Source organism: Sceloporus undulatus, chromosome 3, assembly GCF_019175285.1.
Source record: "Sceloporus undulatus isolate JIND9_A2432 ecotype Alabama chromosome 3, SceUnd_v1.1, whole genome shotgun sequence".
NCBI lineage: Eukaryota > Metazoa > Chordata > Lepidosauria > Squamata > Phrynosomatidae > Sceloporus > Sceloporus undulatus.
In genome coordinates, this window is record NC_056524.1 from 50,613,046 (window position 1) to 50,634,284 (window position 21,239).

Sequence of the window (21,239 nt, forward strand, 5' to 3'; positions counted from 1 at the left end):
AATGCTGGAATGGAAGAGAGTGGGGTATATATACTGTTGGTTGAGAGGAGGTGATTTGCATGTTAATCTGTGTATTGTTCTGTTGTTGAATGGCAAGGCCTACAGGGTGTTCATTTACTTAATGGTCCATTGTCTGCTTGGAATCTCATGATCAATGGAATGGATCATTAAGTAAATGGACACCTTGCAGGCCTTGCCATTCAACAACAGAACAATACACAGATTAACATGCAAATCACCTCCTCTCAACCAACAGTATATATACCCCACTCTCTTCCATTCCAGCATTCTCTGAAGATGCCAGCAACAGCTGCTGGTGAAACATCAGGAATAAAATCTTCTACAACATGGCTTCATAGCCCAAACCCCCCACAAAAAACTATGGATGCTGCTCTGAAAGCCTTCGACTTCACGCAGAACAGATTTATTTAAATATATTCAATATTTAACTCAATACATGTGCTAATTTGATACATAAAAAAGTTGGAAAGAGGAAGAGGCGAAGGAATTAAAGCCTCTAAATCTTGTAACTCCCTTAAGCAACTACTGCACCTGCAGGGGTCCTGCCCCAGCATTTGAGAAACACTAATGTAAGCCATCACACCTCACTTTTTAAGTCACTGCAGAGGTAGAAAATCTCTATTGAACCATGGCATCATCCACAGGTATCTCCTTAGGGATGCTTGTTGCTATGTGTTCAGCTGTAAGAAAATAGCTGGACACTTCTCTGATGATCTCCTTGTTCTTTATTAGCCAAGAAATGACCAGGTTTGGGGTGCTGCAAGTGTAAAAAATGTAGGTTTTTTTTTGGAAGAGGGGTTATTGTAGCTATGTCCCACAATTACATTGTCTGAAGAGAAACTGTGGCCACTGTTTCAATCATGGCCTATTTTCCTTTCTGATCAGTTCAACAGGATGCAGGGAGGAGGGTAAAAAGTGAGGTTTAAACACCATCCCTCCTCCCCATTATCTCCCCATACTTCTCAGCTGTTTGCCAGTGGGGAAAATTACCTGACGAAAGAAGAAAGATTTAAATCTTACCTCTCCACTATTCAGTTCATGAGGGGAAAAATCTAAGAATTGAGGGAACTGCTTTGTTGCAAACCACCCTCACAAGTTGCTCAGATGCCTAGTGGTGTCTGATTCCAATGGAAAAGGCATCTTTTGATATGTGTGTATTCATTATAGAAGGTAAATGTTCAGAACAATTGCTTTTTCTCCAGGCATCTTGAAAGTGACAGTGATGGCATACTTCTCCTTTTTTCAAAGGAGATAGGAGACCTCGACAGGCCATTTGAGGAGACTTGTTCTAAAGTTTCCCTACTGTTTCTACTGCTTCTCACCTGGTTTAACTGAAGCATAAAACTACAGTATAAGAAAGAAAAGAGGGGCAGATACATGTGTTACAGAAGCATGGCAACAGGGAAAAAAATCATTTGTCAAATATTTGTCTGCTTTCAAGTTGCTAAAAACACATATACCCTGTGTTTGAAGAGAGGGTGGGTGTCAGCTGCAGAACTAATTCCTAAAAAAGTGATGTTACTTTACTCTGACTGTGATATTTTTCTTGGGGCTAGCATTTTCCAGTATTTGTTACAACAAAATCTTCAAAATGACCATGTGACCAGTACAGACATCAGTAACTATCAAATACTTATCCCTTATATTCCCTATAATTCTTATCTAGTAAATTTAAAGTATGAAAAACCAACACTGTATGGATAGAAATGCTACCATAGGAGAAGGACTCAATTAGCTCCATTCATCACTGACACAATATATATCGTGGTTATATTATGGAGTAAGATGTTGGGGAGGGTGAGGAATGTGCTCATAAAAAACAACAACCAAGTAAAATCAAGTAAGCAATGCACAAAACTAATTAAAGTTGATACAACAAAAACTAAAGCATTTTGATGCAATTTATTAAACAGAAAGGCTGTGAAATTAACAGCAATCAAAAACTAATTAAAGCTGATGCAATAGGAACAGCCAAAGAATGTCTGATAACATTTATTGAGCCAAAGAAACATGACTGTCAAGTTAAACGAAATCAACCACATTCTGTTTTTGAATAGTAGTGCAAAGATAATTATGCACTGGATGACACTCTCTGAATAAGATTCAAGTCATTACCTCACAAGACAAAAGGACTGACATGCAGTACTGAAGTGCTCTGCAGAAAAAGGATCTTAATGTTTAAATCTTTGAAGAGTCTCTTAGGTCTTGTGCATGACTCATCAATTAAATAGAACATGTCAATGTTGTGTTATGATAACTATTAAATAATAAGTGACATTTAGGACAATATGTCATAGTACTTCAAGGTAGGAACTAATTTCTAATAATTTCCCAGTCATTCATGTGGCATACCTCTGAATTCATAGCATCTTCAGAAGCACCTGGCCTTATGCATGGAAAAATCATACTAAAGACAATGCTGGTTCGTCATTAAAATGAACCAAAGCCCAGCTGAACAATCATGCTTTCATGTTATTGCTGAACACAGCCATGGGCTTCAGGGCTTTACCAACAATGAACGTGGTGGAATTACCATAGATACTCGAGTATAAATTGATTTCACATATAATTCGAGGGTAGGTTTTGGATCCAAAATTATGGATTTAGCCATGATCTGTGGAGAAGTTGAGGGTAAAACCTGGAGGCTCCTTCAGAGTGTGTATGTATGTATATGGCAAGAGAGACTCTAATTGAGGCTTTTTGCTTCAGCATTTCAGCTTTTGGTTTGTCATCCACACCCCAGACAGTGGCTGGGAGAGGGACTCCATTTGTTTAAAAGCAATCAGGACTCTTTCTGTTTGGTGCGAGAGAGAAATAAAGTGTTCTGTTGACTGCATGGGGAAATCCGAAAGAGCTGCTATCACATTACCATACTGACCCGTAAATAAGTAAACCTGGGATTTTGGAGTTAATTTTTGGGCATGAATTTCTTGACTTATGGATGAGTATTTATAGTAGTTTAAACAAAAAGCCAATTTGATAAAAGTATAACAGAATGGATCCAGACTTTATTAAAATAGACCCATTGAAATTAATGAAATTCAAGTCGGTCTCAAATTCAGCAAGTTGTTATATTGTTATAATTAAGTTTAGTCTTAACTATATTTTAGGCTAGGGGTAAGAAACATGATTCACAGGCAACCTGTCTTCTGTAACTAGCCATTTTGAACCTCCTCCACCACAAATAGTCCAATATGTTACTTTGTTATCCAATTCTCCATCTTTCCCTCACACAAATGCAATATATAGAATCATAGAATCACAGAGTAAGAAGAGACCTCAAGAGCCATCCAGTCCTGACACATGGCCATTCAGCTTCTGTTTAAAAACAGATATGAGGACCACAACATTGTTTTTAGGTGGAATGTCACTGATGAGATTAGTCTTTTCAGCATAACAAGAAATGGGTGTCTTGTAGCACCCTTTAGATTAACCAATTTATTTCAGCATAATAGTTTATGAACTGCAGACTACTTCTTCAGGTGCACAGAATACTGCCTCAGTAAGCAAATATTTATGCATGCACCAGGGAATCGAGTAAAGTATGTGAAATGTAAAATAAATAAAAGAGTGAATACAAAATTTAATGGTAATCATTAGGAGTTGCTAAAGGGGTATATGTGAATGACATACAGTTTATCCAACTGCAGGTAAGAACATTGTGTGATAGAGAAAACTCTTTATCTGTGCCCAATTAAACCTACAGATAAACTCTTTTAGGATGGTGGCTGAATTATAATTTTACAATTAGGGGTAAACAAAAGTCCAAACTGCCATGAATTCTCACCACCCTGAACAGTTTGGCTTGATGTAAATTCACACTCAATTTGTATCACTCAAAAACAAAAAGCAAATAAAAAAGTATTTCTCTAGTTGCAAATTTTTAAAGTTCTGTATTGAACATGCATATTCGTGTATGAATGCATGTCAGTATGTGTACTTTCTGCAAAACTGCCTAACACTATTGGATGCACTGTTGTAGCTCCACCACTTTTTTCCATGCAAAAAAGGACACTTTTCCCTCTGAGGCTCTGTTCTTAATTGATCTCTCTCATTAAACAGGGCTCCACTCTGGCAACATTCTCTTCTTTCTTTCTTCTTCCATTTTTAAATTACCCTTGAGGAAAAGCATTAAAATATGCTATTTCCAGGCCAAAACATATTGCACTATTTTCAATAACATCATCTTTGTTTTCAACACCCTGAAACTTCTTGTCGGAAAATTTCAGTGCAACAACAATCTACAAAACTCAGAATTCCATAGCACTGAGTCATGGCAGTTAAAGTCAAAGTGCATTATTTCTGCAGTGCAGATTTGACCTTTGTCTGTTCTTAATATCACACCTTACCAAAAAACAAAAACAAAAAACTGAAGACTCATTATATTATTAGGATATGAGTAAGAAGTGAAGTGAAATCTGCAATAAAAGAAATGGGGGGGGAAATAAATCACCAGGAACAGATGATATCCCAACTGAACTGCTACAGTGCCTATACAGAAATGCAATTTTAGTGCTAACTGAAATATGCCAACAAATATGGAAATAAAGTGGTAGCCAACAGACTGGAAACACTCAATATGCATACAAATCCACAAGAAAGGAGATACAAAAGACTGCAGCAACTATAGGACAATAGCACTAATCTCACATGCAAGCAAAATAATGCTCAAAATTCTGCAGCATAGACTCCAACTTTACATGGAGAGAGAAATTCCAGAGGCGAAAGCAGGATTCAGAAAAGGAAGGGGCATTAGGGACCACATTGCAAACATGTGATGGCTAATGGAGCACACCAAAGAATTAAAAAAAAGAATCTGCATGTATTTTATAGTCTATAGCAAAGCATTTGATTATATAGATTATGAAAAACTATGGAATGCACTCAAAGACATGAGCACGCCACTACATCTGATAGTCCTGATGAGGAATCTAAGGTCACCATCAGAACAAAATTTGGGGAAACAGAGTGGTTCCCAATAGGCAAAGGGGTTAGGCAAGGCTGCATCCTATCACCTTACTTGTTTAATTTATATGCTGAAAACATCATAAGAAAAGCAGAATTAGAATCAGAAAAAGGAGGAATCAAGATAGGAGGAAGCAACAGTAATGACCTAAAATATGTGAATGACATGATAATATTAGCTGAAGACATTCAGGAACTGGAACAGTTTAATAAGGTGGGTCAAAGATGAAAGTGCAAAGGCAGGTCTGATGCTGAACATAAAGAAAACAAAAATAATGACCACAGAAAAAATACAAAAATTCAATCTAGACAACGAGGATATTGATACAGTTAAAGAATTCCCATATCTAGCATCAAATATTGACCAGATTGGAGACGCCAGTCAGGAAATAAGAAGAAGACTAGGAATGGGAAGGGCAGTTATGAAAGAACTGGACAGGATACTGAAGAGCAAAGACATGCAACTGAGCACTAAAGTCAGAATTATTCAGGCCACTGTATCACACATCACCATGTACGGATGCGAGAATTGGACAGTGAAGGAAGCAGACAGAAAGAAAGTCAACTCATTTGAAATGTGGTGCTGGAGAAGAATACTTAGGAACTTCATCGCACGGGCCCTGGAACAGGCCCATTGTGAGCCGAAAAGGGGGTGTTCTGGGAACGGGATGGGTCCCAGAAATCATTTTACTGCACGGAGGAACGCCGCAGCTGTCGCCGGGCGTTCCAATCGCGCCCCCACTCTGCTCCAGGGGGCGCAATTTGGGAGAACTGTTCAAAAGTGTTCTCCCAAATCACGTCCCCTGGAACGGACTGGGGACGCGATTGGAACACCCGGCGGCAGCTGCGGCGTTCCTCCGTGCAGTAAAATATTTTCTGGGACCCATCCCGTTCCCAGAACGCCCCCTTTTCGGCACGCAACAGGCCCATTCCAGGGCCTGTACGATGAAGTTCTAGGATACCATGGGCAGCCAAGAAGACAAACAAATAGATTCTTCAATAGATCCTTGAAAGCAACGATGATCAAGCTGAGATTATCGTATTTTGGCCACATAATGATCACTAGAAGAAACAATAACACTAGGAAAGGCAGAGGGTAGAAGAAAGAGAGGAAGAACACAAACCAGATGGATAGACTCAACTGAGGCAGGGCCGACTCTAGGTATTTTGCCACCCTATGGGAGAAATATTTTGGTGCCCCCTGAGAGCAAGAAGCAGGAGACCCAGGGGAGAGCGAAGGGTGTTTGGTGCACGTGTGCACAGCCAGGCACCCTACACTCTCCTGGCAGCTCTCTTGCTTCTTGCTCTTCGCAGAGAGCAAAAGGCAGGAGACCCAGGAGAGAGTGAAGGGCATCCTTCGCTCCCTTGCTGGATCTCCTGTGTCTTGCTCTCTGTGGAGAGCAAAGGCAGGAGACCCAAGGGAGGGCGAAGGGTACCATTTTCTCTCTTGCTGGCTCTCCTGTGTCTTGCTCTCCGTGGAGAGCAAAAGGCAGGAGACTCAAGGGAGGCTGAAGAGCGCCCTTTGTTCCCTTGCTGGCTCTCCTGCGCCTTGCTCTCTGTGGAGAGTAAAAGGCAGGAAACCCAGGGGAGGGCTAAGGACGCCTTTTGCTCTCTTGCTGGCTCTCCTGCTTTTTGCTCTCCGTGGAAAGCAAAAGGCAGGAGACCCAGGGGAGAGCAAAGGGCGCCAGACGTGTGCACCCACAGCCAGGCACCCTTTGCTCTCCTGTTGGCTCTCCTGTTTTTTGCTCTCTGCAGATAGCAAAAAGCAGGAGAGTGAGTGGCGCCCCCGGGATTGCCTGGCTGTGCGCGTGCTCTCTCTCAGCCTCCCTTCCCAGTGCTGCCCCTAAACGTTTACCACCCTAGGCAGCTGCCTAGGTGGCCTACATGGGTGAGCCAGCCCTGAACTGAGGGGTTATTGGCAAGGGCTTGCAGAATCTGAACAAGGCAGTGGGGGATAGGGATTTCTGGAGATGTCTCATTCACAGGGTCGCCATGAGTCAGAACTGACTTGGGGGCAGCTAACAACAATAAGGCCAGGAAAAAGAATTTAGTAGTTGATACATACAGAAGCCTCAAACATAACTCCCCATATATATATGAATAAGTTACTTTTTACTCCAATCATTGTTTCCTGTATAATGTTTTTATCATTTTAATTATTACTAATTTAAGACAATTGCCTGCTCTCTCTTTCTCTCTCTCTCTCTCTCTCTCTCTCTCTCTCTCTGTGTGTGTGTGTATAGATATAGATATATAGATATATATTCTAGGCACTGATGAAATGGAATTTACCTTTTAAAATCATAACCAGTTAACATAAAGAGTGGAGAGAATGGCAGCCAGAAACATTATGGAATTTCACATGAGCAATTATCTCATTCTGCTTCTTTATTTTTTTATTCTCCTACCATAGATATAAAGAATGATATGTAAATTATTTGATAGAATTTATAATGTTCCTGTAACATATGATGGGATGCTGAAAAGTTCTGAGCCTAACCCATTTCCCAAAATCTGAGTGTAATTTTGTCACTGTAGCTTGAAAGAGTGTTGTTTTGTGTCTTAAACTGCCAATTTGCAGGATTGTAGCTCTAATTTCTAATTTCTTTCACATTGTTGATACAACCATGTTAACAAAAAATGTAGAGTTTTGAAGTGATGAACTCCAGGCTGTCATGAACTTCCTGTTCCTGCAGAAGAAAAGCCCAAAGGAAATCCATGAGTATATGATGCAAACATCAAGTGTCAAATGCCTGTCAAACTCAACTGTGAAGAAGCGGTGTGCCAACTTTCAGCATGCAGATTTTGAAGCTGAAGATGCATCAAGGTTTGGGAGGTCTTCAAGAGAGTCAACATCTGAAATTGTGGAGCATGTTCGTGAACTGATTTTGGTAGATTGCTGTATCTGAGCGAAAGCAGTTGCTGAGATATCACAGAAATGCAATGAGTTTCTAATTTATCAGCAGTTGGTTATGCAGAAGTTGTCAGCCAGGTGGGTGCCAAAATGTTTGAATGCTGACCAGAAATGAATTTGAGTGGATATTTTGAGTGATCTACTGTACTTAGCAAGTACATTTCTATACCGCTTATCAGTGCACTTAAGCACTCCCTAAGCAGTTTACAAAGTGTAAGCTAATTGCCCCCAACAATCTGGGTACTCATTTTAGCAACCTCCAAAGGATGCAACCCTGCGTTGAGTTTGAGCCCTTTTGCTGTTATTGAACTTGCAACCTTATGGTTTGTGAGTGAGTGGCTGCAGTACAGGCATTTAATCACTGTGCCACTAGGACAAGTGGCTACTGTAAGAACAGAATAAAAGAAACAGAATTGTTCCCAATTGGCAAAGGGGTCAGGCAAGGCTACATTCTTTCACCCTATCTATTCAACTTGTATGCAGAAAATATAATACAAAAAGCAGGCTTGGACACAGAAGGAGTGAAGATAGGAAGAAGGAATATCAACAACCTAAGGTATGCAGATAATACTACTAGCAGAAAACTTGGAACAATCGCTAAAGGAAGACAAAGAAGAAAGTGCAAAGGCAGGCCTAATGTTAACTTTAAAGAAAACAAAAATAATGGCCATGGAGGATTTACATAAATTCAACCTAGGTAATGAGGAAATTGAAATAGTTAAAGATTTCCTATCCTTTGGATCAAACATTGATCAGAATGGAGACTGCAGTCAAGAAATCAGAAGAAGATTAGGAATGATAAAGCCAGTTATTAAAGAACTAATGTATATACTCAACTATAAGTCAACCTCATTGTGACGCAGAGAACACCCAGCTGACCAATCAGAAGGCAGCTGAGGTCCAACCAATAGAATGTGGGCTGGGACCTTTGAACATTCCATGCGTTTGTTGGTTTTGGCAGTTGTAATATTGACAGTTGGGAGTCAGGGTTTAGAATGTTGAGGGATGAGGCTGGTGTTCAGTTGAGGGAACAGTAGAGTCCAAGAGAGGACTGTGTTCCGATAGTTCCTGAGGGAACAGCAGTTTGTTAGAGGGGGTGTTGATAACAGACCAAGAAAGGGTCTGATAGGTTCAGTGAAGGACTGTATTGGTTTGAGAGTCTAGAAATGAGAGACTCAGTGTAGTCAGACTCCTAAAGAGGGGTTTCGGTTACAGAAGTTCCTGAGGGAAAAGTCAGATAGGGAACTGATAGGTCCAGACGGGGACAGTTAGAGGAAGGGTTGACTCCGGAGGGGAACTTGGTTATAGTCTAGAGTGAGGGACTTTTAACCAGTTAGGGACTCTAATTGAGGGAGTTATTATAGTAAGCCTGAGTGGCAATACTGTGGTGTCTAAGCTTAGAAAAGTAGGCAGGAAGGACAGTTTCAGTGTCATTAACATCTAGTAATAGTAATACTCTGTAGCAAGTTTAACTGTTGTAATAAAGTAACCACTAAGAAGTAACACGTGCCTGAACTAACAGCTGTTTAACACCATTCAGTTCAAATAATATCTGTTCAAACCCTTTGTTTAATAAAGTTCATATTTTGTTTTATCTAAAGGCTTGTCTGGCATATATATTATATCCGCGCTACTATATTATATAATACTGTGAACTTGAGTTTCAAACAGGGTGCTGTCATCAATTGTATTTGGTGATAGAGCATAAGGAGTTGTTACATATTTGGTGGCAGCGATGAGATAATAAAAGTCACAAGAGACTGCCACATAAGAGAGGGGGTTCATTACATAAATTGGTGGCAGCGGGGTGGGATTAGAAAACCCCATAGGACTGCCATAAGGAAGGAGTGTTGTTGTTACATGTCGTTACACTCATGTATAAGTCAAGGACAGGTTTTGGGACCAAAATTATGGATTTTGATATGATCCGTGGATAAGTTGAGGGTAAAACTTAGCAGGATCTAACAAACGATGTAAAGGATGAGGCAAAGGGAAAGAATGCCAAAGAACTAACAAAATTCCAGCAGGCATAATTATTTGTGCTCATACTGAAGGCTGGATGTATGAGAAAATAGAGAGGGTTCAGTGATTCCAGGGAAGATGACACTCTTGCCTTTCACCACGGGATGGTTCCTTCTTTAAATGAGAGTTAAAGTATAGTACCTACATTGACCCATGGATAAGTTGACTTAAATTTTTGGGTCAATTTTTTGACCTAATAGACTAATACACAAGTATATACAGTAGACAAAAATCCTAAAGTGCAAAGATATACAGCTGAACACTAAAGTTAGAATCATTCAAGCCATTGTATTCCTTGTGAGAGCTTGACAGTGAAGAAAGCAGGAAGCAAATTAAGATAGTAAGAATATCAACAACCTATGATACTCAGGTGACACTATTTGCAGGAACTAAGCAGAACAGTGGATGACAGGTCATCTTGGGGATTTCTTATCCACATACTGTAGGTCAAAATTGACTTAAAGACGATTAACAACAACAACAACAAATTATCATCAGAAAAACTAAACAGTTAATGCAGGATACTACTTCTATCTTAAAGAAGGCATTGATGGAAAAACAGTGAAGAAAGCTGTAAAAAGGTGTTTTCTTTTTGTAGGACAATGCACCTGCTTACAGCACTGGCAAGATGACAAATATTTTGAAGAATCTGAGATTTGAGTACATAGACAGCCCTAATCACCAGCTCTTGCTACTTACTATTTCCTTTTTCCAAACCTTAAAAAGAGATTGAAATCAAAGAAATATTCAAATGAGTTGGAGGTGATAGCAGCAGTAGAGAGTATTTCAGTGAGTGGACATCAGAATCTTTGGGGGAAGAGTCATCAGAAAGGTTTTTTGGAACTGTCTTAAGACAGAATACTATCTGAACATTCTGAAAAAGAAGGATTCAGTGTATTTTGCTTCCCCCCCCCATCATACAAATGTGGCATATAAATTATTCAATTAAATACATCATGTCCCTGTTACATTGACATAATGCCTTTACTACAGTAATTCTTTCAATATAATGGAGTGTTTTTTTTAATTATTTTTATTGCAATATTCTAAAGGGTTGAAGAATTCTGTGTAGACCTCTCAGTGCCCATTGTTAGAAGAGGATAACAACATGGCATCACATCTTCAGGCTGACATCTTGGCAGGAATATAGAAAGTGTTCCAAATATAGAAAAGGAAAATGTATAAGGAGGTATTTCTGTCTTATAGAAATGTCTGCATATTCCTATGATTAAAAATAAATATCTACAGCTAATGGGAGCCACATTCCTTTGCATCATCAGAAGTTCAATAGTACAGGAATGTGCAGAAAAGTAAAATGAATAGATAAAATAGAATACAAAAAGTTCATACCCATTTTTGGGGAAAATACTTTAAATATATCATTTGGGGTAGGTTAATAGTCTCTCTCATTAGGAGAGATGAACACACACTGAGAATGTATCTCTGCCTTCTGATTAAGCAATGAGCCAATACAGCTGTAAATCTTCCAGAAATTCCCCATGGTTCAACTCACAAGAGCAATGTTTCACTGTTTTCACCTCCCATCCTTCATTCTTAGACCAGTATTGTAGTAACTACACAGGGAAACTTTTCATCGTGCTGTTAAAAGAAGCAGGAGGCAATTTTTTAAATTATTATGATTGCTATTCCTGAGAAGATTTGAATCTGTGGTTTTACCTCAATGTCCCTTGAATTGCAGAAAGAGCTATAAAAACGTAATTAGCCCTACCAATGATATTGCAGAATAATGATAAATATTTAGGTCACAATTCTCTCCCCCTGCCCACATTACCGTGCAATGAAACGACACATCAAAATGTGAAATGGAATGTAAGCTCTATAAATGGCCCACACAGTCTACACAGGCCTTTATCTCAGTGTTGCTCTTAGGTGTAACTTGCTTCAAAGAGAGAACAAAGTGTATACTGACCTATTCTTGTTCATGTTATGTGATTGTATCCAGATTTAGTATTAATTAATACAGACCAGTTCAAATCAGAAAGGTTAAAATAATAATATGAAGCTTAAGCCTCATGTTATTCCACTTGCATGTTAATTTGGGAAGGGAAAAAAACCTACAGTCCTCCCTCCATTTTCGTGGTCTTCAGACTCATGCCCCTTGCTTATGAATGAACAGAGGGGGGATGAATAGGGTACATGCCCACAGCACTTGCCCATGCTTATATTTAAGCCAATGGGGCTTGAATATAAGTGAAACTCTGTTTGATGTTTTATTTATACTGTTGGAATCCATTTTGATTCCTTTATAAAAAAAAGCAGAATCATCATCATCATCATCATCATCATCATCATCATCATCATCATCATCATCATCAATATTATTATTATTATTCATGAGGGGGTTTAGATCTGATCCCCCGTGAAAAAGGAGAGGCAACCGTACTTGCTGTTCCTAAAGAGGTTTCTTTCATGTGGAAATAATTTCATCCTAATTCATTTTGTCCACCTTATAATGAATTTGTCATCCTGCCTTATCTCTAAGGCTCAAAACATGCACCATCATGTTATCATAGAGAGATAGTGACCTATCAAAAGAAACACTGAAATAAATAAACCCCATTAATATGGCAACCTGTGCTATAAGCCGCACACACAAAATTCTCACATTTTACCAAATGGCAAGATCAACAATGTCAATCAGTGCCTTCTGTTTCAAGAAGGCAGTAAATCCATACTATGGCCAGGAGCAGATGGAAGGAAAAGCTGGCCTACCCTCAGGGTTTCCTGATTTGCAGGGACAAGTCACTGACCACCCTGACCACAATGGGCACACAACCCATCCACAGGCTGCACCACTGCTTCTAGATATGCGGATGAGCCTGCAATAACAGAGCTATTGCAGCTACAAGCTGCACTGTGCCATTATTATTTTTCTGTTTTACTGAAAATGCATTCCTTCAGCAGGAGCTAATCTCCTGCCCTCTCCCACCCAGCCGGCAACCCACTGTCCACCTCATGCAATTGTCTGATCACACAACCGGTGTTTCCCATGCCAGTAAGTACATGTTTCCAATGTCGCACAGGCACAGCGTGTGCCTGTCCAGCCATGATGTCCTGCCCTGTATATACTCCCTTTCTCTCACTTCCTCCCATAGTCCCCTGTGGGACTAGGCAGTTTGTTGATGTTTTTATTAAATCCATTTTATTGTTGGTAATCTGACAAGTCTATTGACTTGTGTGATCAATTTGTGGATGGGTCACAACAACAACAAAAAATTATAGTCAGCAATGGTCCTGGTGGCCATTGGCATATAGTCTGTTTGCCAGTCCACTAGTTTGCTCTTTCCATCTTAAACTAGAGGAAACTGGGATTTATTTTGCTCTGTTGTTAATCACTGGAGCACAGTTTGGGTCCATTTTCCTCCTGTTTTGGCCAAATGTGTCACCTGAACATGTGATTTCTTAAATGGGGTGAGGCCATTTCTTTTGGGCCATGTAGAAAACCCTCAACCTTCTGCCTGAACTTTACAGGAAGTATCTAGGGAATTCAGCTCTGTCCCCAAAACTGATTCCATACCTTGGCTAACTCATTTAAAAATTTGTCTAAAGCCCAGAGTAGATTCACTGCCTAGCATGAAAGTCACTGACATGAGATCTACCAATCACAATTGTAGACCAGAAATGTCTGTGTGAAGATTTGCTTGATATACAAAGGTCTAACTTGAATACTACTGTCTACAATGCACTTCAGAAGTATATATTCCCCCTTTACTTTTCCACATTTTATTGTGTTACTGTCAGGGATTTGAAGGGTTAAAACACAGCACACAGGGAAATGCTTGATGTGTGTGTGTTTGGCCATGAGCATTCAGCAGAGTGGCAAGGCTGATCAGCACAGCTGAAGCTCATTGGCTCAAGGACACTGCAATGTCCAAGTGCATGTAGCCATGGATGATGAAACCATGTGTCTAGATTGCACAGGAGACACATGACATGGCTACACACCTGAACTCACTGGGTTTGAGAGACCACATGGTCTGGAGACTATATAAACCCAGGGGTTGCAAGGGATAGCTTGTGGGTTTGTAGTAGGAGTTGGATTGGTATGGTTTGGAGTTTTAGAGATCTAGTTTTGTATAATAGCACTGTGAATAAAGAGTACTTTGAGGACTTAGGCCTGTTACAGACTGCCAAAATAAAGCTGCTTCGGGTCTCTTTGGAGGTATGCTGTTTAAATTATGCATGCATCCTAAGAATCTGGAAGCTGCACCAAAGCTGGACTCCAGTGCTTAGGAATGGAGTGTGGCTTTGGTGCGACCTCCGGAGTCTTAGGACTCATGCATCATTTAAACAGCATACCTCCAAAGAGACCTGAAGCAGCTTTATTTTGGCAATCTGTAACAGCTATGCACAGCTACAACAATTGTTCCCAACCTTTGGTCCTCCATTTGTTTTAGACTTCAGGTCCAAGAAGTCCAAGCCAACTTGGCCAACAGCCAAGAATTATGGGAGCTGAAGTCCATATCAACTGGAAAACAAAGGGTTGGAAACCACTGAGCTAGAGTAAAAGCTGGATGTTTTGCTTACACACAAAGATCTGCTCTACAACAACATGAAATTAGCTGTGAAGCAGGGAGGAGGCCACACTGCTTAAAGGTAGATTTTTGGACCAGGGGAAATTTTGTTTGTTATGTGGCTGGGTGGAAGAGATTTCTGATCTGCAACAACAGGAAAAGCGAATTACAATTGAATGAATCAGACATATGGCTATGAGAAAGATGCTGCCCATTATCTTCTGGGTTGTATTTTAGTTTAGATTAGTTTGTCAAAAAGTCAAATTCTGATGTCCAATATTGGACATTATTCCTTACTGATATTTTCATATTTTGCACTCCTTCCTTTTAAACATTTTTAAAAATAGTTTTCTCTGTTTCTGCTTTTCTTATTCCCTTTACTTATTTTAATATTATTTAGATTTCCTTCAAGCAATATATATTATTGTTTTGATTCTGCAGCATCTCATTACTTACTAAACATTGCTCCCCTACAAACATTGGGCCCAAATTAAGTTTACTAGAGTTCATGCAGACAAAGGCAGTCAGTAGCAACTAATTCAGCAGCTAGTGTTGTAAAAGTTCTGAAAGCAATATCCAAAGCAATGGAAGCAAGCAACAAATTTATGCACAGTTTCAGAGAAATACTCAAATATGCTTAAACGTGGATGTAAAATAAGGATATTTGGAGAGAGGTGAACAAGAAAAAATGACTATTGTATTTTATACTTCTTTTTAAAGCTACGATCACTAATGTGCACATCAGACAAAGGACAAATGTTGGCACATTCACCTAAATCACTGCTTCACCTCATTGCATTCCAATGCATCAACTTCATTCTCAATTTAGCTTGCTGCAAAGGTAGAAGACTTAATTTGTGAAACCACCCACACTTTAGCAGAAAATAATGCAACCTCCTACTTGGCCATTTTCTCTGCAAAATGTTCATTTTTCATTTGGATCTGATGAAAGAATAAATTATATAACCTGGATTAATTCTATTAATTTATTGGAATTCAAATATGTATTTTTATTCATCAGTTTTTATAATATAAAATCTCCATGTTTAAATTAACACTTTCCTGAACTCCATTTTGTGAATATGCTTTTCCTAGTTTATAATCTTTTCCTCAATGATTTGATGGTCCATATATTAAAGGGGATATTAATTTAGTTAAGTATCTGAATCATTCATTATGCGATCAGTTGGAGAGAAACATAATAAAGTAGGGGAAAAAACATCTAGGGGTGGCCATGTTGGCCATATAGCAAATCCTACTGAGGACTGCATGGCCAAAGGGGGAGGTGCCAGGCTGCAGATAGCCCTCCATACCATCTGAACCAGAAACAGAAAATGCAGACCTAGGACGAACATCTTCAGTTTTTTCTCTCCTGTTTGCCTGATGAAGAAACCAGTGTGACTTCGAAAGCTTGCAATATGTAATTGGGTATTTTAGTTGACCCAATAAATGTACCAATGTTTGGATCTTATAGGATAATGAAGTAGAGTTTGTTTGTTTGTTTGTTTGTTTCATTTATATCCCGCCTTTTTCCCCAGAGGGACCCAAGGCGGCTCACAGATAAAACCTTTAAAATTACTGTACTATAAAATTCAAACAATTAAAACATCTATATATAAAATCACATAAAATATAGTTAAATTAAAATAAGTTCATTATCCTAATTAATTCTTTTTACAAGATACTCTTTAAAAAAATACATAAAGAAGACTTCTTTTCTATATCCTTGCACATAATCAGAGTACAAGTAGTATTTAAATATGATTATTTCTATAATATCACTAAAAGAAAGGGCCATAAAAATAACTGTTGATTCAGAACAAAACAGAAATGAAAAGATGTTTCGGGAGATATTGCAATTGTATTTGAAAATGGCCTTTATTGTAGAGAGAAAGCCATATCTCCTATTTACAAAGCTAACTTTTCATATAATATTGAGTGATAGTTTTCATCTTCAGTTTTTACTGGCTTCCTTTTTTTCTTCTTGCACTTTACAAATTGTATTGAATGGATTGTAGCTAAATGAAAAATTTGTTTGGGGCATTTCAATTTCATGCCATGATATTGAAGGTCATGAATTTAATTCTCCTCTAGTCATTGTCACCATTTCTGCTAGTGTCAATAAATTAAGAAAAGCAACATTTTTTTGTTAGTAACTGAATATCTTCTTCAGACACAGTGTTGATATAGTAAGAATAATCACCATTAGACTGTTCACAGACTAATCATAATGCATACTTCCCCATCTTCTCTTCTTTAAAGTTTATCTCTTTTGTTTTCAGAGAAAATAGTTTTAAAGCAATCTAAACTTTCAATATACATTTTTTTAAAAAAGCCCAGACAATCCTTGTCAGTTTTATTGTTTTGAACAGAAAACACATACAGAATAGAAAAAGGTATAATCTTTCTTTCTTTCTTTCTTTTTTACAATTTTATAAATATTTTTGATGCTGACAGAAAGAGAGAGTGTGAAATGCAGCTGGATCTCAATGTCTGCTACCCCTTCATCTGCAGCTTCTAAAGAACATCATCTGTGAGCAGATGATGAGAAGTGTTTATGACTATTCAGTCCCCCTCCCCCCCAATTTTACATTTGTTACTTTACGGAGCATACTGGAGTCCATCTCAGCACAATAAATACTTTCAGCATCATGAAAGTATAATAGCCAGATGAACTCTCTCATCAAGACTACACCAGAAAGAACCACCTCTTAACAATCAGTTAGACCAGTTTTAATCCTCATGTACATCTAAGTTGAAGGAGATATCAACAAAATATATGAATGACTTTATACAGTAATATGTCCAGTATCAAAAGTGGAGCGTTTCCACATATTACTTTCTGGAGAAATGTGAGTTTACTGTTGTACCTATATCATATTGGTGGGCTTTCCCATAGCCAACCATGTTGAATGTGTGACTGTTTCTGACATTGGTCCAAAACACACAGCATAAATAACCCACTCTGAGGCTGCTTTAACTGCCCTGGCTTAGTACTAAGGAATTCTGTAAGAGTGCTCTGGTGCCACAATAAACTAAAATTCTCAGGATTTTCTAGCACTGAGCAGTTAAAGCAATCTCAAACTGGATAATTTTTGTAGTGTGTTTTGGACCTAGTGAACATAATATTGACCTAGACAATACTTTGTTGAATTCCTTCATATCTCCTCTTAGGTTTCCTTCTCTCTCAGACAGAACATAAATTGCTTAAACATACTTCCTCTGATCCCATGCTGCTGACATTTTTTTTACTGTTAATCATTCTCATAACTGGATGTACTCATGTAAAAATGGCCAAGATCTTGCTTCAGAAGACATATGTGTATCACATAACTATCTCCAATTCTAGCCCACAAAAAATCACCTTATAAAAGCAACCAGCTCAACACTCCTCAATAGGACTATTTCCATATTGCCAGCAAGCAAGGAGATGAGTGGTAAATCAGGAATAAAGTGCAAAGGCAGGCTTATTGTTGACCATAAAGAAAACAAAGATAATGGCCACAGATAACTTACATAAATTCAACCTAGACAATGAGGAAATAGTAAAGGAGTTCTCATACCCAGGATCAAGCATTGATCAGAGCAGGAACTGCAGTCAGAAAATCATAAGCAGACTAAGAATGGAGGGGGCAGCTATGAAAGAACTAGAAAAGATTCTAAAATAGAAGTCATCTTGGCTTCCAGACAGATTTCTGTTTTTATATGTTCTAGGACCCATTTGTCTGGGTCTTCTCCAGCACCACATTTTGAATAAACTGGTTTTCTTCCTATCCACTTTCTTAACTGTCCAGCTCTTCCCTCCAAACATGATAATAGGAAATGCAGTGGCTTGTATGATTCTGACTTTCATGCTCAGTTGTATGCTTTAACTGCCCTGGCTCAGTGCTAAGGAATCCTGGGATTGTAGTTTATTATGGCACCAGAGCCCTCTGACAAAGAGGGCTAAATGTCTCACAAAGCTATATTTCCCAGAATTCCCTAGCATTGAGCCAGGGCAGTTAAAGCAGTCTCAAACTGGATTATTTCTGCAGTGCCTTTCGGGATCTAAGTCTCCCAAACAGACATTCTGGTTAACCACTTCCAGACCAATATTCTCGACCAGTTTTTAACATACTCTTTCATTTCTGTGCATGCCTGTTTTACTCCTCTGGAAGGATCCCTGGATATGACTATGGCTCAGACTTTCTTTTTTCCCTGGCTTTGCCCTTGGGTGTTCTTGGTTACCAGAATGAAAGCTTCCCACGTACAGAACCACCACCTGCTGCCAGAAAGGTATGCCATAGAGCCCTAGTATCCCCATGCTCTACCAGAGTGCCAAATGCACTCTGAAAATCAACCAAGAGGTCCCTTGGGAGAAGCTACCAACCCTGTGTTTCATTGTTCTGCAGCAACCCTCCCATAGTGCCAGAAGAGGAAAGATGGCCTTTAGAACCAGATCTTTGGATCTGTCCACTTTTTTCTAGCCAAAGTATTTCTCCTGAGAGCCTGCTTTCCCTCTGGCCTCCAAAACAAGTGAGCATTGACAACTGGGATGAGTTCGAAGGGGACAAACAGTAGCAATCAGATCAAAAGGAACTTTCATATCAGTGCCATCTTTACACTCCTGTAAACTTTTTCTTGTCTGATAATGTCAGCACTACTTCTGACCATCCTCCTCTTTCCACTGAATATAACTCATAACGATACCTTGAGGGAACAAACTTGGGGGATAATATAAATATACAGTCTCTCTTAAATACAAACCAAGAAGCATATTAAAACATAAAAAAGTAAAACATCTCCTGAAGTGAGAGAGTATGAGAAGGAAAGACAGAAAGCATTATATATGGGCTTCAAAATAATTACTATTTTATATTTAACAAAAAAGTTCAAACAACAAGTTGGATGGATTTAAAACAAGGAAATAACATATAGAATATATTAAATGACAGTAGTTTAGCAGTTTAAACAGTTCATATATCATATATTGCTTAAATTACTGAAAAATGCAAGCATATTCACCTTTCTTGTCATCGAAGTATAAGGTCTGTTGAGCAGGATTTGACCACTGGAGGGAGGTGTTATCATTTTGATCAACCCTACAGGTCAAAGTTGCTGTTTCACCTTCAATAACTGTAACATTCTGTGTGAGTGGGAACTGCCCTTGGCTACCTGAAGAAGGAATTTAAAAAAGGGACAGAATTACATTAAAAGTTATAGATCTATGTTAACAATTAGAACATTCCAGAAGTTTGTATAGTAAGTTATTTTTTGGAGGAAAAGATAATTCAAAAATATCATCAGAACATGTTTCAAAGACACAACAGACTATTGGAAAGCATTTGTTAGTTGTTTTCAGCACTTGAAAAGTAACCTGTTACTGATATTCACTGCAGTGTTGAAAAAGTAATTACTTATTTCTTGTACAGCTAGATATTTTTCAATTGCCATTTCTTTTTTTGAAAGCAAATTCTTAGCAGAATTGACATTCTGATGAAACAAAGTTGAAATTCATCTGAAAATGTCCTGAAGAAGTAACTTTTAAAAGTAACTGGAAATTTTCAATTTATTCATTAAACCAATAAATTAAGTTCCCTGGCATACATTTCATTGGCTTTAGAAATGTGACTTTGTTATATATTTATTACCGACAAAAGTTGGTCATTAAGAAAAAGGATGAAAAATCTCAAAAACACAAATATTGAACATTATTGTGATAAACTCTGCATATGCTTCGTAAGCATTCATATGCACAGGGCAGCAAAACAGTGGTCACAGAAAGGTTTCAGTGGTTCTCAAATCTTTGGTTCTTCAGATGTTTTTAATTTTAGCTGCCAGAAGCCCCCAGATAAAATTGCTGATGGTACAGCTCTTATATTGTGGCTGCTTAAGTCCAAAAGACCTGGGAAACTAGAACTTGAAATCACAAGTGGTCACCAGATAGCAATATGTTGGTAAGGTGAATGTCGGCCTTTGGGTCCATAGAGACAAGCTGAGGCAGAATATATCACAGTTGCCATCATGGAAATAGATGATTAGATTACATGGATTCATACATTATCCGAGTTCATACCTAAAACATCTAACTGAGAGTTATAATGGATTTACATGGCACTAATTGTCATAATATCACCTCCAGACACTGAAAAGTAAGTTATCTTCCCCTCAATATACAATGGACTCTTGATATCTTCTGTAGTTTGCAGCCATGACCCCCTCTGACCTGACCTGGCCTCCCCACCCCACCCCAGAAACCAAAATCCCTGGACTCCCAAATCTTATTACTAAAAACATAGTAGAATGGTGTCCATTATATAAAATGGGGGGGGGAATCAAGGGTTGACTTTTGGAATATTTTTCTGGGAGGAAATATTTTCAAGCCATGGATGACTGAATACATGGATGCAGAATCCATGGAAACAGGATGACTGTACTGTAAAGCAGGTGTCAGCATTTTGCAGATTAAATTGCCACTGGCTGTTGCTGAAGTACTATAGACTTTAGGATGGTTTCCTCACATATTTAGAGTCTAGTACAGGCGCAGTAATTCCAATCAAACTGGATAGTGCTCTTAGCAATCAGTGTTTGTGTTGCTTGCATCTAAATTGATTCAGTCATTTCACAAGCCTTTCTGGCTTCTAACTGAAATATCACATCTATAAAGTATATGATCATAGAATCATAGAATTATAGAGTTGGAAAAGACCACAAGGGCCATCCAAACCCAACCCCCTGCCATGCAGGAACTCACAATCAAAACACCCCTGACAGATGGCCATTCAGCCTCTGTTTAAAGACCT

At 38.7% G+C, this 21,239-nt stretch overlaps 1 protein-coding gene across 2 annotated transcripts in view; it reads right to left on the minus strand.

The window, feature by feature from the left end:
* CADM2 (cell adhesion molecule 2) overlaps positions 1-21,239 on the minus strand; it is a 576,201-nt gene that overhangs the window by 195,418 nt on the left and 359,544 nt on the right. For both annotated transcript variants that reach the window (XM_042460622.1, XM_042460621.1), the window contains exon 2: positions 19,462-19,611. In XM_042460622.1, coding sequence (XP_042316556.1) covers positions 19,462-19,611 — 150 coding nt within the window. The remainder of the gene's footprint in view (positions 1-19,461; positions 19,612-21,239) is intronic.